Source organism: Bos indicus x Bos taurus, chromosome 7, assembly GCF_003369695.1.
Source record: "Bos indicus x Bos taurus breed Angus x Brahman F1 hybrid chromosome 7, Bos_hybrid_MaternalHap_v2.0, whole genome shotgun sequence".
Taxonomy (NCBI): Eukaryota; Metazoa; Chordata; class Mammalia; order Artiodactyla; family Bovidae; genus Bos; species Bos indicus x Bos taurus.
Genome location: NC_040082.1, coordinates 8,511,148 through 8,535,728, shown reverse-complemented (window position 1 = coordinate 8,535,728; position 24,581 = coordinate 8,511,148). Strand labels below are relative to the sequence as shown.

Genomic DNA, 24,581 nt, shown 5'->3' with positions numbered 1-24,581 from the left:
CTTTGTCCCTGGTAAAACATTAAATGAAACCAGTGAATACTTCTTTTAAGTGCAAATACTTATTACTTAATTCCGTTAATAATTTTATCTTGTGGGCAACACAGGCAGTTAAGTACCACTTTAAATAAAATTAGGATTTAACTGTGTTTCACCTAGGGCAAAACCCATCAGGACCACCTAATTTAAGCCTCTAAAAGGTTATAATATGCACGAGTTTCAACTTTAAAACTTAAAATATGTAATATTTCAATGAGCATTTTACTTGGGATCATTAATTTTATTCCTGCATTATTCTATTTTAATCTCTGAAAAATCGGAAGACCACAATTTTATGTAACGAAAACGACTGGGAAATCCAATTACACAAGACACTTCCCTATAATATGCTTCGCTTCAGCGTGCAAATTTCACTTAAAAACGCCTTCATCTCCGTATGCAAATGAAGCCACGTGTGAGAAATGAAATTTTTTAAAAACTATTTTCCCATTTTGGTTCAGACACAGTAATTTAAAAGAAAACCCACAGAGGTGTAATTTTCTTTTAAAACAAAAGGACAAGATTCTCCTGTTAGCTCGCATTGCTCTCCCCGCAGATTTTTGATCTGCGGCAAAACCGGGAAATATCTGCTGAAACGACAACCAGGATAAGGGGGGTTGGGGGGAAGAGAATCCTTTCCTTTCAGCCAAATGCCACACTCAACTTCCGAGTTTGCTCCCAGTTTCAGATGCCACTTTGTGCGTTCCCAGAGCGTTCTGGTTACTTGTTAACTAACTCTGGGGCAAGGTCCAGCTAAATTTAGCGTAAGCAAGAAAATGACCCGTTAAGTAAAACTCAGGGTTCAATCTGGTTATATATATATATTTTTTTTACACTTTGTCCCTGGTAAAACATTAAATGAAACCAGTGAATACTCCTGTTAATACTTATTACTTAATTCCTCCAATAATTTTATCTAGGGTAGGCGCCTCCCTCAGCCCGACAACGGAACTCGCCCCTTGGCCGCTCGGCGGGCGGCGGCAGCGTAACGCCCCAAACAGGGCCCTCCCGCCCCAAGGGCGCCTGCGCAATCTCCATAAAGCCAATTAAACCCTTCTTTAAACTGGTCGCCTCTCCCGGCTTTGAAATTAGTCAGGTCTCGCCTCATTTTAAAACGATCAGCAGCTGTGAGAGCACACTAAGACGACCACTCACCGAAGTGGTCCAAAAGGCTACCGTCAAGATTTAAGCTTCCTCTCGCGACTTTTGTGGTGCTGCCGGAAGCGGAACTATCCGCGTGGTGGTTTACAAAGGGCGTGTTTCTGCCGGGGGGGGCGGGTGTCTCGGAGACGCGGTCAGAAAAGGTTAGGCGCGGATCGTTTGGCTCTTGCCGGAAATCGTTCCGCCCGGGGAGGTTTCTGTGTGAGACCCGGAGAGGGAGGGGAAGAGGCGTGACCGGGCTTCGCGAAGTGCGGTAGTACCTTCGGTACCTCTTTGTGGGCCATTCAGCTGCTGCTGAGGAGAGGAGACCCACGTTCCCGCTAGCAGCTGGAGTCTTCTTTGACGAGCGCCTCAATCCTGACCGCCCCCCAACCCCCGCTCCCCCGGGATTAAAGGGGGGCATGGAGCCCCTGAATGGACTCGGACATCTGCAGTTCGCGTGATGACCGCAGCCGTGGCAGGTGCGGGGAGCAGGGGGGGCGGGGCGAGAACTGAGGAGAGTCGAGATGCGGAGCCTAGTCCCCAGAGGTTTGCGGCCGCCGCAGGGCAGCTGTTTCAAAGCTCTGGCTGCCGCTCCTCCGCGGGGCGTGTGGCCAGAGAGAAAGGCGGCCCGGGTGTGGAGGAGTGGCCGTCACAGCCTGGAAGGGATCCTTCGGCGTCTTCATTTTTCCTCCGCGACTTCCTCCTCCTCCATTCCTTCCCTCTTCTGGGCTTTTGAGATAACGGAGGTCTCACCTTAGCTCGAAGGGCACTAGCGAGGGTCTGGCGGTTTCGTTCCACCAGAGTCGGCAATCTCGAGTATGGGGAGGGGAGGTAGAGAACGGCTGTTTTCCCTTTCCCTCCTCAGTCTTCGTCCCTCTGCCCCTCGCCTTCTCCCTCCACCCCTCTTGAGGAGACCAAAGCCCCGTCCTCCTCCGCAGAGGAGGCTGCGGGTCCCTGTCGCGCCGAACCGGTTGGGAGAGGGTGGCGACCCCGCGCGCTTCCGAGGGAGAAGGGGCGGAGGCTGGGGACCCCGGACCAGGTTCTGCGCGGCTTCCTGGCGCCTGCGACCTTTGCAGTCCGCGCAGAACGCAGCCTCGGCGTCCGCGTGCGGGGAAGCTTAGCTGTGCAAGTAGGAAGCCTCCCTGCTGACCTTAGCTCTGCAGTGGGACAGGGTTTTGCTTCGCTGCTGAAAATTCCGCGTGAAAAATAAAGGTTTGGTTTCAAGCCAATTAAAAAAAGATAGCTGCAATTCACTGAGTTCTTGAGTGTCCCAAGTGCTTTACGTCTTTTCTTGTGAACTTCTCTGAACGATTCCATGAGATGAATTAGACTGTTATTCTCATTTGACAGAGGTAGGAACTAAGGCTCATCTCTAAGCCTCACTTAACTTGCCCTAGTAAATTTTTGCTGCTAGTAAACGTTCGAACCTGTATTGAAAAGCCGGCTTTTCAGACTTCAACAATCTGAATTTTTTTAAACTATTACATTACCTTTGTCCTACCAGTATGCGTCGTGGCTTCCAGTTTCTTCACTAATGTTCTCAGTAGCTGAAAGTATTGCTAAGAAAAATATTTGAGATTTCTATTTGTGTCTGACGACAGACACAAGCTGTTTTCATGGAGCTTTACTATTCTGAGGCAGAATTAAATAATTCAGAAGCCAAAATAATTTACTTGGCCTTGTTTAAAGCAAGTGATTAAATGGTTGGGCAGAAGGTGCAGATTGTATCAAATCAAAGCTTGCTGTAAAACTCCTGACTTGCAGGGTAGTTGTTGTGAGGGTGTTAAATTTAGCAATTGGTGGAACACTTATTTATTGGTGGAACATTAATTTCACACAAATAAATGCTATGTAAAAGTACTGGGACTATATAGATGACATCTTTGTTCTTTAAAAGCATCCATTCAACTACATTTGAACAGTGCGGTAGAACCATTGATTTTCTTACGTGGAAATGATATTGTGGTTATGTAATGATTTCTTTGGAAGGAATGATGCTAAAGCTGAAACTGCAGTACTTTGGCCACCTCATGCGAAGAGTTGACTCATTGGAAAAGACTCTGATGCTGGGAGGGATTGGGGGCAGGAGGAGAAGGGGACGACAGGGGATGAGATGGCTGGATGGCATCACTGACTCGATGGACGTGAGTCTGAGTGAACTCCGGGAGTTGGTGATGGCCAGGGAGGCCTGGCGTGCTGCGATTCGTGGAGTCGCAAAGAGTCGGACACGATTGAGTGACTGAAGTGAACTGAAGAGCATGCCCTTGCTTTTAGGAGATGCATACTAAAGTATTTAGAGGTGACATGTGTTGATGTCAACAGCTTAGATGGTAGAGCCGTTGTTGAGTCCAGTGGTGGGTATATAGGAGTTTATAGTAAGCTGTTCTTTCAATTTCTCTGAATATTTGAAAATTTTCACAAAAAGCTGGGGAAGAAAATCATAACTCTAGTGGAAACATTAACATAGATCCAGAATGCTATGGAGCATAAAGGATGGGAGAGGGTGCTGATGTGTATTTGAGGGTTGGCAGGGGTGTGACTCAGAAAAGGCAGTGGCACCCCACTCCTGTACTCTTGCCTGGAAAATCCCATGGACGGAGGAGCCTGGTGGGCTACAGTCCATGGGGTCGCTGAGAGTCGGACACAACTGAGCGACTTCACTTTCACTTTTCACTCTTATGGATTGGAGAAGGAAATGGCAACCCACTCCAGTGTTCTTGCCTTGAGAACCCCAGGGACAGGGAAGCCTGGTGAGCTGCCGTCTATGGGGTCGCACAGAGTCCGACACGATGAAGCGACTTAGCAGCAGCAGCAGCAGCAGCAGGGGTGTGACTTCCAGGCTCTTAGTTTAGTGGTTTAACAAGCCCTCCAAGTGATTGCAACGCAATATAGAGTTTGAGAACCAATGCTTTTGAGTGTGGATACTTCAGTAGCACGTACTAATTTCAAATTTAGAAGTCAGCCTTAAGAGGTATTTGTGTTTTGCACAAAATAAACAGATTACCAAATCTGGCTGTACATTGATTTGCTAAAATATAGATTATCTGGTTAAGAAATGCTTCTGCAGAAGATTTGTGGTAGATCTAGTAACGGTGGTTTTTACAGATATTCCCAGGTAATTCTGATGTAGCCAGTCCTTTATGGGACTATTGCTATAGAAAGAGTCTTAAAAATGGGAAAGGCTCTACTCTGATATTTGTATAATATAATGTCTTTAAAGTCAAACAGTTACATGTTTTGGGATTTATGACAGAGGATGTAGGTTGATTGAAATACTCTATAATGCGGAAATGCATATGCTATATTTGGTTTATCAGGGGTTCAGGTGAAATAGCAATTCATTTAGAATGTCTTGGATCTCCTGTCATGCCCATGCGATCTCATCTTGTGCTTCATTTTACCTTCCACTGGGTAGGGGGAACAAAAAATAGATTTATTTCATACTTTTAGTTTTATAAGTATTTATTAAGTATGTGTAATAAGGACTATGGAGTCCTGATTTTCCCCTAAAGTGTTTATGACGGTCTTTGGACCTGGATTTGATTTGTTTTTACAACTCTTATTGATTGTGTGATTACAGTTGAATTTCTTGAACTTTCTATGCTTCATGTGAACCTCATTTATAATGATGGACATTTATGTACTGCAAGCATTTATCAAATGAGGAAAATATCTCTAATCCTAGGATTGCTGAGAATAATTGCTAAATCACAAAGTCATAACTGCTTCCAAACTTTCTTTCTTGTTAGAGCATGCATAGAAAATGATAGTGTTTGTGCAATGTTTCCAGGAAAAACTGAAGAGAGCAGTGTTGGAGGCAACTGGCCAGGGGGTTCCAGGTGCCAAAAATGCTGAGGCAATTTTTTGGGCATATGCTTGAAGTATTGATTCATGATGAGGCTATGTGTTGGGAGGCTCTGGGTTAACAAATTACTTACCAGATAGCAATGTTGAATAAATGTTCATTCTCTTGAAGCTTATCACGGGATATACGTAACCAAAACAGTTAAATAATGCCAAGGTTGCAGGTGACCAAAGGTCAAAGTGAATGATTCAGAGAAAAAATCTTGGCAATTGTTAAGGAAAGGTTTGTTAGGTACTTGATGTTTGATGTGCCAAGCATCAAGAAGACAAGGCTCTGCTTCATCACTTCTGTTTTTAGCAGATCATCAGATTTCCTATAATAATAGCATGCTCTCATACGGTGCAAACACATGTTTTGCTTACTGTGTGCTTCCATTGTCCTACACTCCCCCTTCTTTTTTTGAGTTGTACACTGGTTCTCAAAGTCAGCTGCACATTAGAATCTGAGGAGCCATAAAAGTGCCTGGGCCCTTCTCCCAAATGTTTGGATAAAATTGGTATGGAATATTGCCTGAGCAGTGGGATATAAGACCTTTTAAAATATAACTTAATCTGTCAAACGACTTGAAAGATAGGTACAATTTACTGAGGCTCTGAGAGGTTAATTAACTTGCTCAAGGTCACACAGCTGCTGGAATTAAGATTCACCATCAAGTCTTTTTGGCTCCAGAATCCACACTTTTAACCACTAGCCGGTTCAGTCCATTTCTGGTATTTGTAAGTATCGTTGATATATCAAAAGAGAAACACAAAAGAAGGCCTTTGCCTACCTTTATAGCAAAACCCTTCTAAAGAATTGTCAGTATATCTTGCCTCTACGTCTCCCATTCTCTTAAATCCAGTCACATTTAATAAAATTGAAAACTGTCACTGTGGTTTCTCAGTCCTCTGTATGCATCCTAGTTACTTTTCCAACTGTATTTCCTGCCATTTTTTCTTTATTTTCTTGCTCTGCTCCAGCTGCAATGGTCTCCTTACTTTTCCTTGGTCATGGGAAATACGCCAAGTATTTATCTGTTTTAGGACCTTTATAGTTTGTTTCTTACCTGGAATGCTCTTATCATATAACTCCATGACTGGTTTCCTCATTTAATTCAGATTTCTACTCAAATATTACTGAGGTCTTCCTAACATACATTTATTTGTTGATTTGTGTGTTGTCTCTCTCCAAATGAGTGAATGAGACATTCAGACCTAAACTCATAATAAGATGGGGGACATACATTTATATACTTGAAGCAATGTTGAAGACAATTTAAGCGAAGAGAAGGGGACAAATAAATCATTAATTAATACTCTTGGAAGAAATGTACAGGATACACATTTTTCTCCAAAAGCATATTTCTACTCACACATAATACATGTATAAAGTAGCTCAAACATTTGGGAAAATATATTGTAAAGGGACTAGTAGTAAATACAACCCAGTAATTCCATAACTAAAAACTACATTTAGTAGTTCCGCCACTGGGTCATGGTATTATTGATCTCTAAAATTTCATTTTTATGTACTCTAGACTTTTCATGATGGACACTAATTAATTTTGAAAATTAATTTTCAACTCTGCCTGTAGAACAGGATTTTTATTGCTTCATTAGAGTAGCTAAATTAGGAAAAAAGTACAATTTTAAAGTAATGCCATAAAGTGTGTACATATATACATACTCGGAGGAGGCAATGGCACCCCACTTCAGTACTTTTGTCTGGAAAATCCCATGGATGGAGGAGCCTGGTAGGCTGCAATCCAAGGGGTCGCTAGAGTTGGACACGACTGAGCGACTTCACTTTCACTTTTCACTTTCATGCATTGGAGAAGGCAATGGCAACCCACTCCAGTCTTCTTGCCTGGAGAATCCCAGGGACAGGGGAGCCTGGTGGGCTGCCGTCTATGGGGTCGCACAGAGTCGGACACGACTAAAGCGACACAGCAGCAGCAGCATATACATGCTTGCATACATGTATGTATATATAAGTGAACATGCTTTTATATGTACTGATAAAAAGCTCTCTTTGTTGCCTCCTCAGGTGAATAGAGACCTTATTGCATATTTCTATTGTCCAGCTTTGTTGGTGCACTTACCACATTAAAACAGAAAATGTTCATCTACTTGGCTGTCTTCCTTCTAGACCTTAAGCTCCTTAAGAAAAAGGTTCATGTTTACTTTGTATTGCCACATCTAATACTGTACCTTCTCTACAATAGGTTAAAAGTTATTTGTTGAATAGATTTACATCCATAAATAATGGGCAATATTCATTCTGTTCAGTTTTCATGTTACGTTAGTAAGGAGCGTAGTTTGTAGAGTGCCTGTGGAAGCAAAAGTTTGAGTGCTTAGTCTATACCAAACATTTACTTACTGTTCACAAAAGTACAGGGTTTTATGATACTCCCTTTTTTTATAGATGAAGAAACTGACTTAGAGAAACTAGCATAATCTGTCATTTAATGAAAGATTTAAATAGGTATATCTTGACTCTAAAATGCATGCCCTTTCTGTTAGTAAATATTAGACTAGTTTTAGATGGATAGGAGGAGTAAAAAAGTAAAAAGAAACCAAAAATGTTTGCCTTTTGATAGAAAAGAAAACTGAGATCAACTTACCTCCAAGTTTTACAGTTGGAAACTTTCTTTTGTTTGTTTTCAGCACACATCTTTTATACATGAAACAGTGCAAGGGAAATAGGAATAAAAAGCACTGATATATAAAGTGAATTATTTCAGCTTTTATTCTTTAATCACAAACTTTAAAATTTCATAACAATGTAGTTACAGTTTTAAAGGTGGATAAAGGCAAATCTGGCTAGGTAAACTAGTTTTAATGTTTCATAGGGAATCACCAATTAAACTGGAATTAGACCTTTAGGAATAGGACTTTTGGCATTATGGTTTGCAATTCTAGCTTATCATTCAACTGTTAAGAATATTTAATCCAGTAATTTCATCTTGGTAGTTTTTAGTTTTAACATAACCAAGGAACCGAGTACATGTAAACAGCTTTGCTAAGGAATATTTTGTGGTTATATCACTGTTATGATAGTTCTTAAACTGATGTTCATGGGCATCAGTTCTTGTGGAAAAGTTTGGATGTTCTGTCAATCACATGCAGTTGCTTGCAGAATTTAGTGTACATGTGCATTTTTTTCTGAGAAGATTCATAGATTTTAGTAGATTTGCCAAAGATCTTTATTTTTTTAGGCTTTATTTTTTACTTTAAACTTTTATAAATTGAGGTATAGTTGACATAATATGTAAGTTAGGTCTTCCCCTTTGACTCAGTGGTAAAGAATCCAGTGCAGGAGACGGAGGCTTGATCCCTGTGTGGGAAGATTCTATGGAGAAGGAAATGACAACCCACTCCAGTATCCTTCCCTGGGAAATCCCATGGACAGAGGAATATGGTGGATTACAGTCAATGGGGTTGCAGAAGAGTTGGACATGACTTAGTGATTAACCAACAATTATGTAAGTTCAGTTCAGTTCAGTTCAGTCGCTCAGTCGTGTCCGACTCTTTGCGACCCCATGAACTGCAGCACTCCAGGCCTCCCTGTCCATTACCAACTCCCTGAGACCACCCAAGTATACAATACAGTGATTCACAATTTTTAAAGGTTGTATTTCATTTATAGTTATTATACAGTATTGCAAAAGAGTTTTTGGCGCTAAAAGTTTAAGAGCTGCTGTTATAATGAAATCTTGTTTTCGTTCTAATATTGTTTTGTTGATTTATATATGAGACCAAAATGCAGAATGGTTATGGTTCCCAAAAAACCTGTTTGCAGATTGAACTTTTACAAATTGAAGCCTTTTAGAAATTTATTTAATGTAATTTTAGATTGTTATATAGTTGTCAGTCGTTTTTAAGCCTGCATTATATTTCATCTGTTTTTTGCCATGCTCTTCAGATATTACTACACTGTGTCCAGAGGGATTTGTCTTTTTATGATTTTGTTATAATTTGAGTAATTTTCTCTTAATTCATTAGGCATTTTTAGACTTGAGGAATTTAGTGTAGTCTTTTTTTTAATCTTGTTATCTTGTATCATCTTTGTCAAATATTCAGTATGTATATTGAAGATGAGAGTATAAATTTCTCAAATTTATGAGAGAAAGTGTCTTTTCATTTGTAAATCAAGTTATTGGTAATGATTTTACAAATGTCAAAGTTATTTTTACTTGAGTATTTTTGAAGTACAGTCTCCAAAATTAAGTTTTTCATTGCCTTTTAGGTAAAAGGATTGCCATATCAACTCACTGAAGAAGTAGCCTCACTATCTTTGTCTTTTAAACTGCATCAACAATGAAGTAATGATATCTGAGAACAAATGAACACTTGCCAACTAACTGTCATCACACGTTCAAGTGATTGTATAAGCAGAAACAAGCTGCAACAGACCCATGTGTCAGTTAGTATAGAGAGAATGCTTTTTTCAGGTACTGTGTATTTAGAAACAGTTTTAGCATAGCACGTTTAAATTATATTTATGTCAAATGAAATAAAAATGAGTGAAGCCCCCAGATTCTTTGTTGGACCTGAAGATACAGAAATAAACGCTGGAAATTATCGACACTTCTTCCACCATGCAGATGAAGATGAGGAGGAGGAAGATGAGTCTGTAAGTGTTTGCTTGAAGACCAATAAGCTTTTTACTGATCACTGTGAAGGGGAATTGATACCATTGTCTTAAACAGGGAAGACTTTTTTTTCCCTCAACATTGAATTTGGAAATTTTTAAACTGACAAAACGTACTGTGTTTCATTAGTAACACTATTGACTCTATAGTGCTTCAGGAAGACAATTAGAGGTCACATTTCTAAGTTGTTTCATAATGACTATTTTAGTATCTTTCAGTGGTATGCCTTGTATAACACAGGGCTGGGGAGAAAAAGTGACAAGGAGAGAGAGTAATCAGGGCCATAAGTGAAAAGAGTTCCGGAGAAGGCAATGGCACCCCACTTCTGTACTCTTGCCTGGAAAATCCTATGGACGGAGGAGCCTGGTGGGCTGCAGTCCATGGGGTTGCTAAGAGTTGGACATGACTGAGCAACTTCACTTTCACTTTTCACTTTCATGCATTGGAGAAGGAGATGGCAACCCACTCCAGTGTTCTTGCCTGGAGAATCCCAGGGACGGGGGAGCCTGGTGGGCTGCCTTCTATGGGGTCGCACAGAGTCGGACACGACTGATGTGACTTAGCAGGAGCAGCAGAAGTACATAACAAATATATCAAGAATAAAGGTCCTAAAGAAGACAGCTTAACCCAGTTCATTAAGTTTGCCATGTTGTCAACACAGTGGTGCTTATTAACCTGAAGATATCCCTATTAACTATTCAGAAGTCTAAACTGTGTAGCTAGGAGAAACTACCTCAAGAATCTATGGGAGTTTGTATGTGTATAAACCATACCAAATCTTAAACATTTATTATGTTTATTTTGCTATAGTTAGCTCAACATTTTTATTGCTCATCATTTTTGTCTCTTGACATGTATAGAACTGATTTAAAATACAAACTTAAAATATGTTTTTCTTATATTCCCAATTGAAAAGAGAATTTCATTTTGAAACAAAAATGTGTTATACTTGATTTAAGTAGTAAAAATGTACTAAAAATAGTTATTAGATGATTTCAAATATTGTCATAGTTATTTAATAACAGCTTTCACGTGCAGTTACACATATTTGAAATGCAAAATCAGGCTGTCACCCGTTTAAAATCTATCCCACCCCACATCTCACCCCTAGGAAAAAAGCGATGATTTTCAAACTTCATATCAGCTAAAACTTCTTCATCTAAAGTCTCATGTAGAAGTCCAGTAACATAAAAGGAGAGCTTCTCTGACTGACTTAGACTGGAAAGTACTATTGATTCTGCCTCTGCTGCCCTTACCTCTTTGTTAGAGTTCTTCTGAGCACATTGAGAATAGCACTGGTAAATCATGTCGAGTCTTCTTCCATATAAGGACTTTTATTTCTCCTATGTTTAGAACTGCACTTGTCTGTCTTCTCTTCTGCCTTTTATGTTTTGGCAATATCAGATTATTTCCCACATACTCCATCTTGTCCTGTGCCTCTCTACTATTTTAAGTACTCCTTGACCTCTATGAAATGTCTCTCCTTTTTGGATACCTTGTGAATGATTTTTTATTCTTCAAAACCTCAGATTTCATGTTGTTTGTTCTTTGCCCTCTCCTTGGCTCTTTTTCCTGTGAGGAACTTGAATGTTTCTTCATCAGTACTACTTCTATACTTTGACGTCTATACTTCTATTATCATCATGAACTGTATTACTGTGTTCCCTGTTAGATTCAAAGCGCTTGAAGACAGGTAGTTCCTATATACGTAACGCTTCAGTGTTTAGCATAGTTCTTGGAAGACTGGTATTAATTAAACTGAGTTCACATTGGTGGTGCATAGTTGTTACTTCTGAGGAGCTTGATTTGGTTCATTTGACCAGTAGGTTGAAGAAATGATATGTTCTGGATTGTTCTGTTTTTAAGATATCAAAGATGTTAGGTTGAGTACTCTTGTTGACTGGGGAAGTCTACATTAGGAACATCATAATGCGATGTGTCAAGGCTTTTGATCAGGAAAGAACTGAAGAAGAACATAAAAGTGAATGATCAGAGAGTGAAAGCAGATCCTAGGGAGGTTAGGATTTACAGTCTTTGGTAACATCAAATCCAGTACCAATTTTGAACTCTAAATTTCATGAGAGGGGCAATAAACAAACAGTGCTAAGCATGAAGAACAATTCATGTGTTATCCAGTGTTACTTATAATAAGAAAGTCTAGTGAAATACTTTTGAGCCCAGATTATAATGTCATATGAAATACAGAAGAGAGAAGACCTGAAATAGAATGCAAAGCAAAGACCTTAGGGTGAATCTTGAATAATTATAGAACCTCATAAGTTGTTTCTGTATTCTGCATTTTAAATTTCAGGCTGAATCATGGCATTTGAGCTGTCGCAAGGGTGCTTGAGATGAGCAACCCTGTAAACTAGTTATGTTGAGTATGAAGATTTGGGTGTCAAGAGCATAGACACCTCTGTTTAGCAGTGTGGCTTTCTCTAGAATTTCCTTTTAAGTTTTTATTGGTGATCAACATACATTCAATCTACAAAAGTAGTTTAACACCGCATAGCTTTGTAATGAGAACTTCTTATTTTAGGGAAGAGAGTTCTTTATCTCTCTCCCATTGTCCTTTTTATTTTAGGCCTTGCTCTGTTTTGGTGTGAAGAAGGCAAATAAATGCCTGAGCCACTTAAAAAAGTATTTAAGTTTGAAAACTAAATGAAAATTGTAGTGGTGTTCTGAAACTCAAAAAAAAATTTTCCAGACCTTTGTATAAACCTATTTTTTTGTAACAACAATATAATCTTGAAAAAGGTCCGTTTGGTTAATTTGTCACTTCTATTGATTCATTGCATGCTTTATCTACTGCTGAGAGAGATTTAAAATAGCTGTACTTTGGAGATGTTATCAAGTCAACCTTATTTTTGTTTTCTTTTTGTTTTAGCCTCCGGAAAGGCAGATTGTGGTTGGAATATGTTCCATGGCAAAGAAATCCAAATCCAAACCAATGAAGGAAATTCTCGAACGGATCTCCTTATTTAAATATATCACAGTAGTAGTATTTGAAGAGGATGTTATTTTGAATGAACCAGTGGAAAACTGGCCTTTGTGTGATTGTCTTATTTCTTTTCATTCTAAAGGTATTAAAAAAACAGGGAGGGAAACCTCTTCATTCTCTGACTATAAAACTAATAGATAAAATAGAAAAATAAAATTAAACTCACCTAGTCTCACAGATAAGTGATATTAACATTTTGATATATTTCCAGTCTTTTTTCTGTGTTTATTTTTTAAAAACACATTTAATGTTATAATGTATTTGTAATTGTATATTTAATTTTTAACCTAATTACATCAAGCAGGTTTCTCCTTTTATCTCATTCGTCAAAAAAGCTAGTTTTTCATGGTATGATCATGTATCATCCTGTGGATGTAATATATTATGCTTAACCAATATCCTAAAAGTAAGATGGTTTTTCAGTTTTTACTATTAAAAATAGGGTTGTGATGAACTTTTGAATGTATATTTTTGTTTGCAACTCTTAAGTTTCTTGGAATAAATTACTGATTTTTGAGTATTATAAACCAATATGTTTTACCATACAGAAAATGATCTATCATTTCTCCTATACTTATTCATACTTTATCTCTTAAGAACATAATATTTGAATTTTTATTTTGTTTGCTGTTTTTTATAAATCACACTGAAATAGCAATTAAGCTTAGGTATTACTTCATAGTTTGGGCTTCCCTGGTGGCTCTGATGGTAAATAATCCACCTGCAATGCCAGAGACCTGGGTCCGATCCCTGGGTTGGGAAGATCTCCTGGAGAAGGGAATGGCAACCCACTCTAGTACTCTGGCCTGGAGAATCCCATGGACAGAGGAGCCTGGTGGGCTACAGTCCATCAGTCACAGAGTCAGACAAAGTGCACTAATCAAAAGTTATTAAGTGTATATCTGAAAATTTATAACCGAAGAATCTGAGTTTTCACTTAGAACTCTAAAATATATGCACTCATATAATAAATGTATTCACATTAAATCATTTTTGTTACCAAACTATGTGACCTCCAGTTGTGTTAAAGTTTCACTGTAAGTAGGTGTTTAAAAAGCATTGCCTTTAGCAATAAGGGGATGCAGCAGGTTAAAACTGTATTCCCGTAGAGGAGATATGTATCGATTTTCATTATTTCATGTAGAAGCCAAAGCCCTGGTCTTCTTTACAGACTGAAGGTACTCATTTCAGAGAATCTTAAAAGTTTGCTTAACCTGGAGGGTAAGGTGTTCTTCTCTTACTATCACATGGTTCTTCATATTTATTAAGTAAAAATTAGTTATTTGCTTATAAAATCTAGCTGCTACCTAAGGTCATATCCTGTATGCTGTCTCTTTAACAGCAGCAAAAGCAGGGTAATGACTATATAGGGTTTTCTTATTTCCTGAATTCTGTTAGAAGGCTTCAAACCATAGACATTGTGATATCTTTACATTAAGTGATGAATTCTTAGTCATAATACTGGAAGGGTCTGTGATTTGTGGCCAAGTGATTCTTGGTATAGAGTATTTAAATGTTAATTTAGAAATAAATTTTTTTTTAACTAACCATAGTTTTGTTTTTTTTTAACTGCAGGTTTAACACTTCCTCTCTTAACTATTCTGATAATGCTACAAAATTGTGTCTTCACAGATACACTGCAGCACACTATAGTTAAATACTATGTGTGCCTGCTGACTGTTACCCTTTTCCTTAGAAAAGATGTATATTAAAATATTGTTACTTAGGGAATAATAAGTTAACATTTATTGAATATTTATTATGCCAGATACTGTAATAAATGTTTCATATGGACTATTTTATTTGATTTCCCAAAGACCTTTCTAGGTAAGACTGTTAAAATATTCCTTTACAGCTGGGAATTGGAGACTTAGAGATGTGAAATAAACTTGCCCAAGGTCACACAGCTAATGAAAGATAGAGTTAGGATTTGAACCCTAGTTTATGCTTTTAAGTTCTCATATCCTGCCATTCTTAATCATACATGTTGATGAATAGAATCGGAGTCTTTTAGTGTCAATACAGAAAGTGAAATATAACCATTAAAATAATTTAAAATCTCTTATTATATCTGCTTTTTGATTTTTCATTGTAATTAGTAATTTTACCAAAGTCTAGAAATTTTAAGAACTTAATTTCTGGTGTGTTAACATTGACCTAGTATCAATAACAGCAAGTATGTTCTCATATATTTTATATTTAGAGCATGTCTGTTGAATATAAATTAATTTTTTCTTTTGCTGTTTTTAAAGATGCCTCAGTTTTTGAATTATCAGCTAATTTGTGTGTATAGCATCAAAATATCTTTAGTGAGGAGTCACATAAACTTTTTAAAAAAGACCACCAGATGATTGTAATGCAATTGTGTTATTTATGTATAGATTTCTGTTTGTGTATGAGGTAGTCTTACCTTCTGTCAGCTGACTTTGAAGCATCAACTAAACATATCAGTACTCTAAATGGAGTTACATAACTACTGGCTTGCTGTGCCTTACCAATCAAATTAAGAACAAATAAGATTTATTTAATAGTACAAGATAAATCAAGTTTTATGTGTTTATTATTCTATGTCTTATAAAAAACAGCTATATGCATAATGAAATTAGTCTTTTATGGGATGTGGCATAAATTAAAGTTGATTAAGTTAGAGATGTCAACTTATCTTGCGATTGTACAGAATATGTTAATAATATGTATTCTTAGGATTTCCACTGGACAAAGCAGTTGCCTATGCCAAACTCAGGAATCCATTTGTAATCAATGACTTGAATATGCAGTATCTCATACAAGATAGGTGAGTGGTTAAGTTGGCTGAAGTAAGGGAGGAAAATCAACATTTATTTAGTATCTACCTAAGCTGGCATGGTACCAGTGCTTTTATGTGTGTGTGTGTGTGTGTGTGTGTATATATATATATATATGTAAATTTGTGATATCTTTGAAATAATACTTAGTAATAAATATTTGTATCCAGTTTTATAGATGAAGAAACTATGGTAAAGTGGAACCATTTTGAGAAATATGTTCCTATGTATCTTAGCAATTCATTTAACAGATCAAAAGCATAGATATTTAAGAGAAATTGTAAAACACAAATGCATATATTGCATTTAATTGATGCTATTAATGGCTACCCTTATAATTTCACTAGCTTTCTATTTTATTCTGTGTTAGCATTACAGTAAGAGGTTATATATAAGAAAATGCTATATAAAGTATAAGGTCTTATAGTTTTTTTCTATTTTTTTTCCTTTCTTAGCAATATTATTAATATCTGAAATTTTATAACATTTTTCCAAGGTTTTCATATTAATAGATGTCTATATATTACAAATGTAAATTTATGTGGGAGTGCATATGTGTCTCCATTCATTTTGAGAAATTTAGAAAATAAAATGAAGAAAGGCATTTAATTTAACCCTGCCACTGCATCTACCATATTTTTTCAGAAATTTAGAAAGCAATATATACATGCACTCACATTTTACAGAATTAGAATCAGTGTTCTCTTTAAAGACCATAAACATTTTTCCATGTCATTAAATATTTTTTGAATATAAGATTTTTAATACTTTAGGTGATATTTTGTCACTGTGATATAGCAACTTTAATTAGCTGTTTCTGTTTTATACATTTACATTCCCTCTTTTAAAAATTAGTATTTTAATATGCCACAGAAAGTTTTGTGCATACACTTTTATTCTAATATTACTGAATATTTCCTTGGAATACATTTCTTCAGTATTTTAAATGACATTTGTTTACTTATAAAGAAAGACTATATACATGACTTTTTTAGTGGTAGAAAAGTAGTAATATACTTTATGAATAGTACAGTAATATACTTATCATGAAACATTAGCAAAACAATAAGGGTATTCTCTTTTTCCTTCAGGAGAGAAGTGTATAGTATTCTTCAAGCTGAAGGTATTTTGCTTCCTCGTTATGCAATTTTGAACCGTGACCCAAATAATCCTAAAGGTAAGAGTAAGAGATTTTAAACAATCTCTCTTTTAAAAGTCTCTTACCAAAGACTTCTGAGCCACTCTCCTCTATAATTAAATAGAATTTAAACAGCTTATGCATTCTATTCAATTTTTTTTAAATGATCCAAATAGGCAATTAAATTTCAATTAAAATGGGACATTATGAGCTAGAAGGCTAACTATAACTAGGAGGTGTATATCATATATTTATTGGGTGTGTATTTGATATATCTGAGAATCATAAGGAAGAATTTTTACATAATAAATTTGTATTGATTGGGGTAAGTGAGTGTATAACAGTTGAATTAAGTCTTAGAAACTTCATGCTAGTATGCCACAACTAAACTTCTAATGAGTAAGAATTTTGAAATATTAATATTTTAAAGCACCTTTTGCTTCATTTTCCTGCTTATTTACAGCATAGCATGTAAGTTACACATAGTGTAAAAGGGCAAGGTAAATGCTTATTTGTTTTAATATTGAATGTTCTGATAACAGTATTTTGGGGGAATTTTAGTGACCATATTGTACATTAGAGCAATTTTGATTAAAACCCAGATACCAGCATTATAGCAGGTCCATTAGGTTTTTGAAGAATATAGTTCCTTGTGTCATCATAGATAATAAATGCTGGTATACATCTGCATAAATATTTTTAATTAAAATCAAATCAAGGACTCCCCTGGTAGTCCATTGGTAAATAATCTCCCTGCCAACGCAGGAGTCAAGGGCTTGATCCCGGGTACGGGAAGGTTCCACGTGCCACAGAGCGACTAAGCCTGTGTGCCCCAACTCCTGAGCCCAGACACTGCAGCTGCCGAAGCCCACACACCCGGAGCCGTGCTCCGCCACAGGAGAAGCCCCCTGAGAGAGGAGGCCCGCGTGTGGCCGAAGACCCGGCGCAGCCACACACACACAAATCAGTGCATCATCCACAGTTCGGTTTCTCTGTAACCTCTGTTCTAGAGAACAAGTCCTCAATAATAATATTGTGGTTATATCTAGGTACTAAGCAGTATGTAACGTTTTTCTTGCAATTATGTTTGATTTATAGAATGCAATCTGATTGAAGGGGAAGATCATGTAGAAGTAAATGGGGAAGTTTTCCAAAAGCCATTTGTAGAAAAGCCAGTCAGTGCAGAAGATCACAATGTTTACATTTATTATCCAACCTCTGCTGGTGGTGGAAGTCAAAGACTTTTTCGAAAGGTAAACTTTTGTTAGCCTAGTGACTACTGTTCTTTATACATTGTTGCATAAATTTTACTAAAAGTAATCAAGTATTTAGTAAAACTATGTTTAAGAATGTATCATTGAGAGATAAATTAATGTCATCATTAGAGAAACAAGGCATCATTTTAGTTATTAAATTTACGTACAAAATACCAAGAAAGTTACTAGATCTTCTTTCTGCCTTCCATTTATGAATCTATCATATGAGAATTTCAGGTAAAGATCAGCATTTTTTTAGAAAAATGGCCTACAAATGAATAGTTCCTAGAAAAAATAATACATGAAAGTATGCTCAAAATTGCACCCATAATAAAAAAAGTAAATCAAGTCCAAAAGATAATGACATTAAATTACTTTTTGAATCAGCAAGATCAAAAAGATTGAGGTAGTTGGGAAACGAGCATAAGCCCAGACGTTGTTATCGCAATATTTCTTCTGAAATATAACTTAGCAGTATGTCGGTATTAAACCCTGGAGAAGGAGATGGCAACCCACTCCAGTATTCTTGCCTGGAGAATCCCATGGACGGAGGAGACTGGGGGGCCACAGTCCACGGGGTCGCAAAACTTCACTCACTCACTCACTCAGTATTAAAAGTGCACATGTGAGTTCGAGCGGGAGCGGAGAGCGGACCCCAGAGAGCCATGAGCTGCCCCACCGCCGGCCTAGTTACCATCACACCCTGGGAGGAGCCGCAGCTGCCGCAGCCGGCCCAAGTCACCATCACCGCAACTATGAGCAGCGAGGCCGAGACCAGCCACCGCCCCCCCGCGCGCTGCGCCTCCCAGGTCCTCAGCGCTGCTGACACCAAGCCCAGCAGGACGGGCAGCGGCGCAGGGAGTGGCAGCCTGGGCGGCCTCACATTGGCGGCGCCTGCCAGCGGGGACAAGAAGGTCATCGCAACGAAGGTTTTGGGAACAGTAAAATGGTTCAATGTAAGAAACGGATATGGTTTCATCAACAGGAATGACACCAAGGAAGATGTATTTGTACACCAGACTGCCATAAAGAAGAATAACCCCAGGAAGTACCTTCGCAGTGTAGGAGATGGAGAGACTGGAGTTTGATGTTGTTGAAGGAGGAAAGGGTGCGGAGGCAGCAAATGTTACAGGACCTGGTGGAGTTCCAGTTCAAGGCAGTAAATACGCAGCAGACCGTAACCATTATAGACGCTATCCACGTCGCAGGGGTCCTCCATGCAATTACCAGCAGAATTACCAGAATAGTGAGAGTGGGGAAAAGAATGAGGTATCAGAGAGCGCTCCCAAAGGCCAGGCCCAACAGCGCCGGCCCTACCTACCGCAGGCAGAGGTTCCCACCTTACTACATGCGGAGACCCTATGGGCGTCGACCACAGTACTCCAGCCCTCCTGTGCGGGGAGAAGTGATGGAGGGTGCTGACAACCAGGGTGCAGGAGAACAAGGTAGACCAGTGAGACAGAATATGTATCGGGGCTACAGACCACGTATTTCATAGGGGCCCAGAGAGGACAGCAATGAAGAAGATAAGGAAAACCAAGGAGATGAGACCCAAGGTCAGCAGCCACCTCAACGTCGGTACCGCTGTAACTTCAATTACCGACGCAGACGCCCAGAAAACCCTAAACCACAAGATGGCAAAGAGACAAAAGCAGCCGATCCACCAGCGGAGATTTCGTCCGCTCCCGAGGCTGAGCAGGGCGGGGCTGAGTAAATGCCGGTTTACCATCTCTACCATCATCCGGTTTAGTCATCCAAGAAGAAGAAATGAACATGAAATTCCAGCAATAAGAAATGAACAAAAGATTGGAGCTGAAGACCTTAAGTGCTTGCTTTTTGCCTGTTGACCAGATAACTAGAACTATCTGCATTATTTATGCAGCATGGGGTTTTTATTATTTTTAACTAAAGACGTCTCTTTTTGGTAATGACAAACGTGTTTAAAAAAAAAAAAAAGCCTGTTTTTTCTCAATACACCTTTAAAGGTTTTTAAATTGTTTCATATCTGGTCAAGTTGAGATTTTTAAGAACCTCATTTTTAATTTGTAATAAAAGTTTACAGCTTGATTTAAAAAAAAAAAGTCAAACTGCAAGCACCTGTTAATAAAGGTCTTTAAAAAAAAAAAAAGTGCACATGTACTCATAAGCAGTCATGGAAATGCAAAGCAGCAACACACCGAGGTAGTGTTCTACGTCCATTAGGATGGCAAATATTAAGTCTGACAATACCGAGTTGTAGATAATTATAGATAAGTGGGCGCACCTACACATTGCTGGAGAGACTCTAATTAATTAAAAATGGTTTTTAAAAGGTTTTGGCATTATTTTGTAAGTTGAATGTGAGCGTATTCTATCACTAGTGGTTTCACTTTGAGTATATGCCATAGAACACTCCTGCACATACTTGTCACAGGAATATTTAAAAGAACATTTGAAGCAACATTGCTTTACTAGCTAAACCTTAGAAAACAGCCTAGATATATATTATAGGCAAATGAATGAATTACTGAATATTTATACAGAGGAAAATTCTATAGTAATGACAAAGCAGAGTTACCTTCAGCAATATGGTTAAATCTTAGAAACACTGTTCTAAGTGTTCATTGTATTTCTATGCTATTTAAGTTATAGCAGGAAATAATGTAGTGTCAACTACATAATGTGTTGTTAAATATTTGTAGACTAAAAACAATTTTTGGAATATCAATGATAGAAATAAATGGTAAAAGAGAATATTTTATAAAGAGGAGAATAATTTGGTTTTACATTGAGAGACTTCTTTTATTTTCAGATTGGCAGTAGGAGTAGTGTTTACTCCCCAGAAAGCAATGTACGAAAAACAGGCTCATATATATATGAAGAGTTTATGCCTACAGATGGTACTGATGTTAAGGTAGGATTGCTTAAAGTATATTTTAAGTTTGTATTTTGAGTTTACCAGTGCTATCAGAAAAAGAGTTTACAATAGCTGCTGCTGTTGTTGTTGTTGTTTAGTTGTTAAGTCATGTCCGGCTCTTTTGCAACTCCATGGACTGTAGCCTGCCAGGCATTTCTGTCAGTGGGATTTTCCAGGGAAGAACACTGGAGTAGGTTGCCATTTCCTGCATGGCAGGCAGACACTTTACCGCTGAGCTATATGGGAAGTCCATTTAGTTGGCTATCTCTGACCTCTATTTTGTTTCTCTTTCTTTATAACTAGAGATTCTTAATCTATTTACATTATGAATGTCTTTGGCAATCTAAGCCTATGGAGCCTTCTTATAGAATAATATTCCTCCTTGCTTAGAATAAACCACAGAGGATTACAGTGGAGACAAATTTTATTGAAATAAAGTTAATCAAAATATTTAAAAATCAATCCAAAATATGGTGGGTTAGAGTCTAATAACCACCACAGTTTCTAAGCATCAATCAGTGTAAAAAGTGTTTAGACAGCTTTGACAACTGTAATGTGATTACAAAAAAATAGGTGTGATTTCTGTTGGTGACAAATAAGGTCTTAATTGCTTTACCTTTAGTGACTCTGTGTCTAACTTGTCGTACAGTCGCTAAGTTGTGTCCAGCTCTCGGCGACACTATGGACTGCAGCACACCAGGCTCCTCTGTCCTTTACCATTTCCTGGAACTTACTCAAATTCATGTCCATTGAGTTGGTGATGCCATGTAACCATCTCAAATTCTGCTGCCTCCTTCTACACTTGCCTTCAGTCTTTCCTAGCATCAGCGTGTTTTCTAATGAGTCAGTTCTTTGCAGCAGGTGGCCAAAGTATTGGCATTCCAGCTTCAGCTGCTGCTGCTGCTGCTAAGTCGCTTCAGGCGTGTCCCACTCCGTGCGACCCCATAGACAGCAGCCCACCAGGCTCCTCTGTCCCTGGGATTCTCCAGGCAAGAACACTGGAGTGGGTTGTCATTTCCTTCTCCAATGCATGCAAGTGAAAAGTGAAAGTGAAGTCGCTCAGTCGTGCCCAACTCTTCACGACCCCATGGACTGCAGCTCACCAGGCTCCTCCGTCCATGGGATTTTCCAGACAAGAGTACTGGAGTGGGGTGCCATTGCCTTCTCCGTTCAGCTTTAGCATCAGTCCTCAAATGAATATGCAGGACTGATTTCATTTAGGATGGACCGGTTTGATCTCCTTGCTATCTAGGGACTCTCAATTCTTCAGTGTGCAGCCGCCTTTATGATCCAGCTCTCACATCCATACATGGCTCCTGGAAAAACCATAGCTTTGACTACATGGACCTTTGTCGGCAAATTGATGTATCTGCTCTTTAATACACTGTCTAGGTTTGTCATAGCTTTCTTTGCAAGGAGCAAGCATCTTTAATTTCATGGCTGCAGTCACTGTCCACAGTGATTTTGGAGCCCAAGAAAATAAAGTCTGTCTCTGTTTCCACGTTTTTCCCCTTTTATTTGCCACAGAGTGATGGGATTGGATGCCATGATTTTAGTTTTTTGAATGTTGAGTTTTCAGCCAACTGTTTCACTCTTCCTCTTTCACTTTCATCAAGAGGCTCTTTAGTTCCTTTCTGCTATTATCTGCTTATCTGAGGTTGTTGAAATTTCTCTCAGCAGTCTTGATTCCAGCTTGTGATTCATCCAGCCCAGCATTCTGAATGATGTACTGTGCGTATAAGTTAAATAAGCAGGGTGACAATACTTTTTGAGTGTTACCTTGCTACAATGTGGACTTCCCTGATAGCTCAGTTGGTAAAGAGTACACCTGCAATGAAGGAGACCAGCTTCAATTCCTGAGTCAGGAAGATCCACTGGAGAAGGGATAGGCTACCCATTCCAGTTTTCTTTGGCTTCCCTTGTGACTCAGCTGGTAAAGAATCCACCTATAATGTGGGGGGAAACCTGGGTTTGTTCCCTGGGTTAGGAAGGTCCCCTGAAGAAGGGAAAGGCTACCCACTCCAGTATTCTGGCCTGGAGAATTCCATGGACTGAATAGTCCCTGGGGTCTCAGAGAGTCAGACACGACTGATCAACTTTCACTTTGCTCGCATGTGAAATGAGTGCAGTTGTATGATAGTTTGGACATTCTTTGGCATTGCACTTTTTGGGATTGGAATGAAAACTGACCTTTTTTCAGTCCTGTGGCCACTGCTAAGTGTTCCAAATTTGCTGACATACTGAGTGTAGCACTTTAACAGCATCATCTTTTAGGATTTTAAATAGCTCTGCTGGAATTCCATCACCTCCACTAGCTTTGTTGGTAATAATGTTTCCAAAGGCTCACTTGACTTCACACTGCAGGATGTTGGGCTCTAGGTGAGTGACCACACCATATGGTTATCCAGGTCATTAAGACCTTTTTTGTATTGTTCTGTGTATTCTTGCCTCTTCTTAATCTCTTCTTCTGTTAGGTTCTTAGGCTTTTTGTCCTCTCATGTTTCCATCCTTACATGAAATGTTCCCTAAATATCTCTGTTTTATTCGAGACATCTCCAGTCTTTCCCATTCTGTTGTTTCCCCGTTTCTTTGCATTGTTCATTTAAGAAGACCTTCTCATCTTTGCTTTGTATTCTGTGGAACTCTGCATTTAGTTGAGTGTATCTTTCCCTTTTTCCCTTGCCTTTTGCTTCTCTGAGTCTAATAGAGAGTTTTTTCTTAGGTGTAAACTGAATCATGAGCCTCCTCTTAAAAATTCTCTTGTGGATCCTCATTGACCGCAAGGTAGTAATCAGACTTTTAAGGCTGGCATGCAAGGTACTTCATGGCCTGCCCTCTGTACTACAAACCTTATTTCTTACAGTAGAAACCATAGCAAATAATGTACTCTCACCTGAATATGGCATGCTGTTCCGTTCCTCTGCCCTTTGCGTTTATTACCTTTGCCTAGAGTGCCTTTCCCTGTCTGCTTTTGAATTCTTGTTGCCCTTATTAATCTTCCTTCCATGCTTAGATCTTTATTTTGGCAGTTACTTTCTTCTATAATTTTTTTAGTCATTTATACCTTTTGTCAAACTAAAACAGTTTGAGAAGGATCGCAGCATTATGCATTCTAGTATTCCCTTATAATGTTTAGTATAATTATTTTTTAGAGAGAACAGAACCTCATTTTACCAGTTTTGCTGTATAATTACTTATAACCTCTTCCAATGTTGAGAATTTTCACACGTGAAATAGAACAATGTGTCAAAAAATACTGCCTAGAAACAGAGGTGTTTTTTATTTGAATTTGTTGCTTGCCGTTATATATTTACATATATATCTTTTCAAAGTAATGTGTATATTTTAACATTTCTGAAAGGTTTACACAGTGGGTCCAGATTATGCCCATGCTGAAGCTCGAAAATCTCCTGCACTTGATGGCAAGGTGGAACGAGATAGTGAAGGAAAAGAAGTAAGATACCCTGTTATTCTCAATGCACGAGAGAAATTAATTGCTTGGAAAGTCTGCCTTGCTTTTAAGGTAGGATGTTATGCAAGCCATGTAGACTCGTAAAAATTTGAATTTTCTTTTTTGAGTGAAAGAGATGTTGTTTGGGCTTATAATAGGAAAGAAAAGTAGAGAGAATGAACTGGTATATCTGAATAGTTTTTTTGAACTTTACAAAAGATTCTTGCCATTAATAAGAATATATGATAAATGAAAGCCTTTCCTTCTTATTCTTTCTTCATTATATAGAAGGAAACTGACAGTTTATTCAGAAACTACAATTAGAGAAGAAAACAACTGAAATGGTAGAGTTATAGGA

At 38.3% G+C, this 24,581-nt stretch overlaps 2 protein-coding genes and 1 pseudogene across 19 annotated transcripts in view; 2 read left to right on the top strand and 1 right to left on the bottom strand.

Moving 5' to 3' along the window:
* The window catches only part of GIN1 (gypsy retrotransposon integrase 1), a 29,760-nt gene extending 28,477 nt beyond the window's left edge, over positions 1-1,283 (bottom strand). Inside the window, exon 1 of the mRNA XM_027545510.1 lies at positions 1,192-1,283. The gene's annotated coding sequence lies outside the window, so the exon portion shown is untranslated. The remainder of the gene's footprint in view (positions 1-1,191) is intronic.
* Positions 1,284-1,317: 34 nt separating this feature from the next.
* PPIP5K2 (diphosphoinositol pentakisphosphate kinase 2) overlaps positions 1,318-24,581 on the top strand; it is an 83,111-nt gene continuing 59,847 nt past the window's right edge. For 7 of the 17 annotated variants that reach the window (XM_027545505.1, XM_027545500.1, XM_027545495.1 and 4 more), the window contains exons 1-8: positions 1,535-1,658; positions 9,272-9,658; positions 12,565-12,760; positions 15,382-15,472; positions 16,574-16,659; positions 17,719-17,873; positions 20,668-20,769; positions 24,134-24,295. In XM_027545505.1, coding sequence (XP_027401306.1) covers positions 9,527-9,658; positions 12,565-12,760; positions 15,382-15,472; positions 16,574-16,659; positions 17,719-17,873; positions 20,668-20,769; positions 24,134-24,295 — 924 coding nt within the window. In that variant the 5' untranslated portion in view covers positions 1,535-1,658; positions 9,272-9,526. Of the gene's footprint in view, positions 1,659-9,271; positions 9,659-12,564; positions 12,761-15,381; positions 15,473-16,573; positions 16,660-17,718; positions 17,874-20,667; positions 20,770-23,393; positions 23,590-24,133; positions 24,296-24,581 lie in introns of those variants that run through there. The other 10 variants (XM_027545507.1, XM_027545503.1, XM_027545498.1 and 7 more) reach the window with 9 other exon arrangements.
* On the top strand, positions 18,527-19,997 carry LOC113894963 (annotated as a pseudogene). Its single transcript, XR_003511719.1, has one exon. The product of XR_003511719.1 is annotated as a nuclease-sensitive element-binding protein 1 pseudogene (transcript).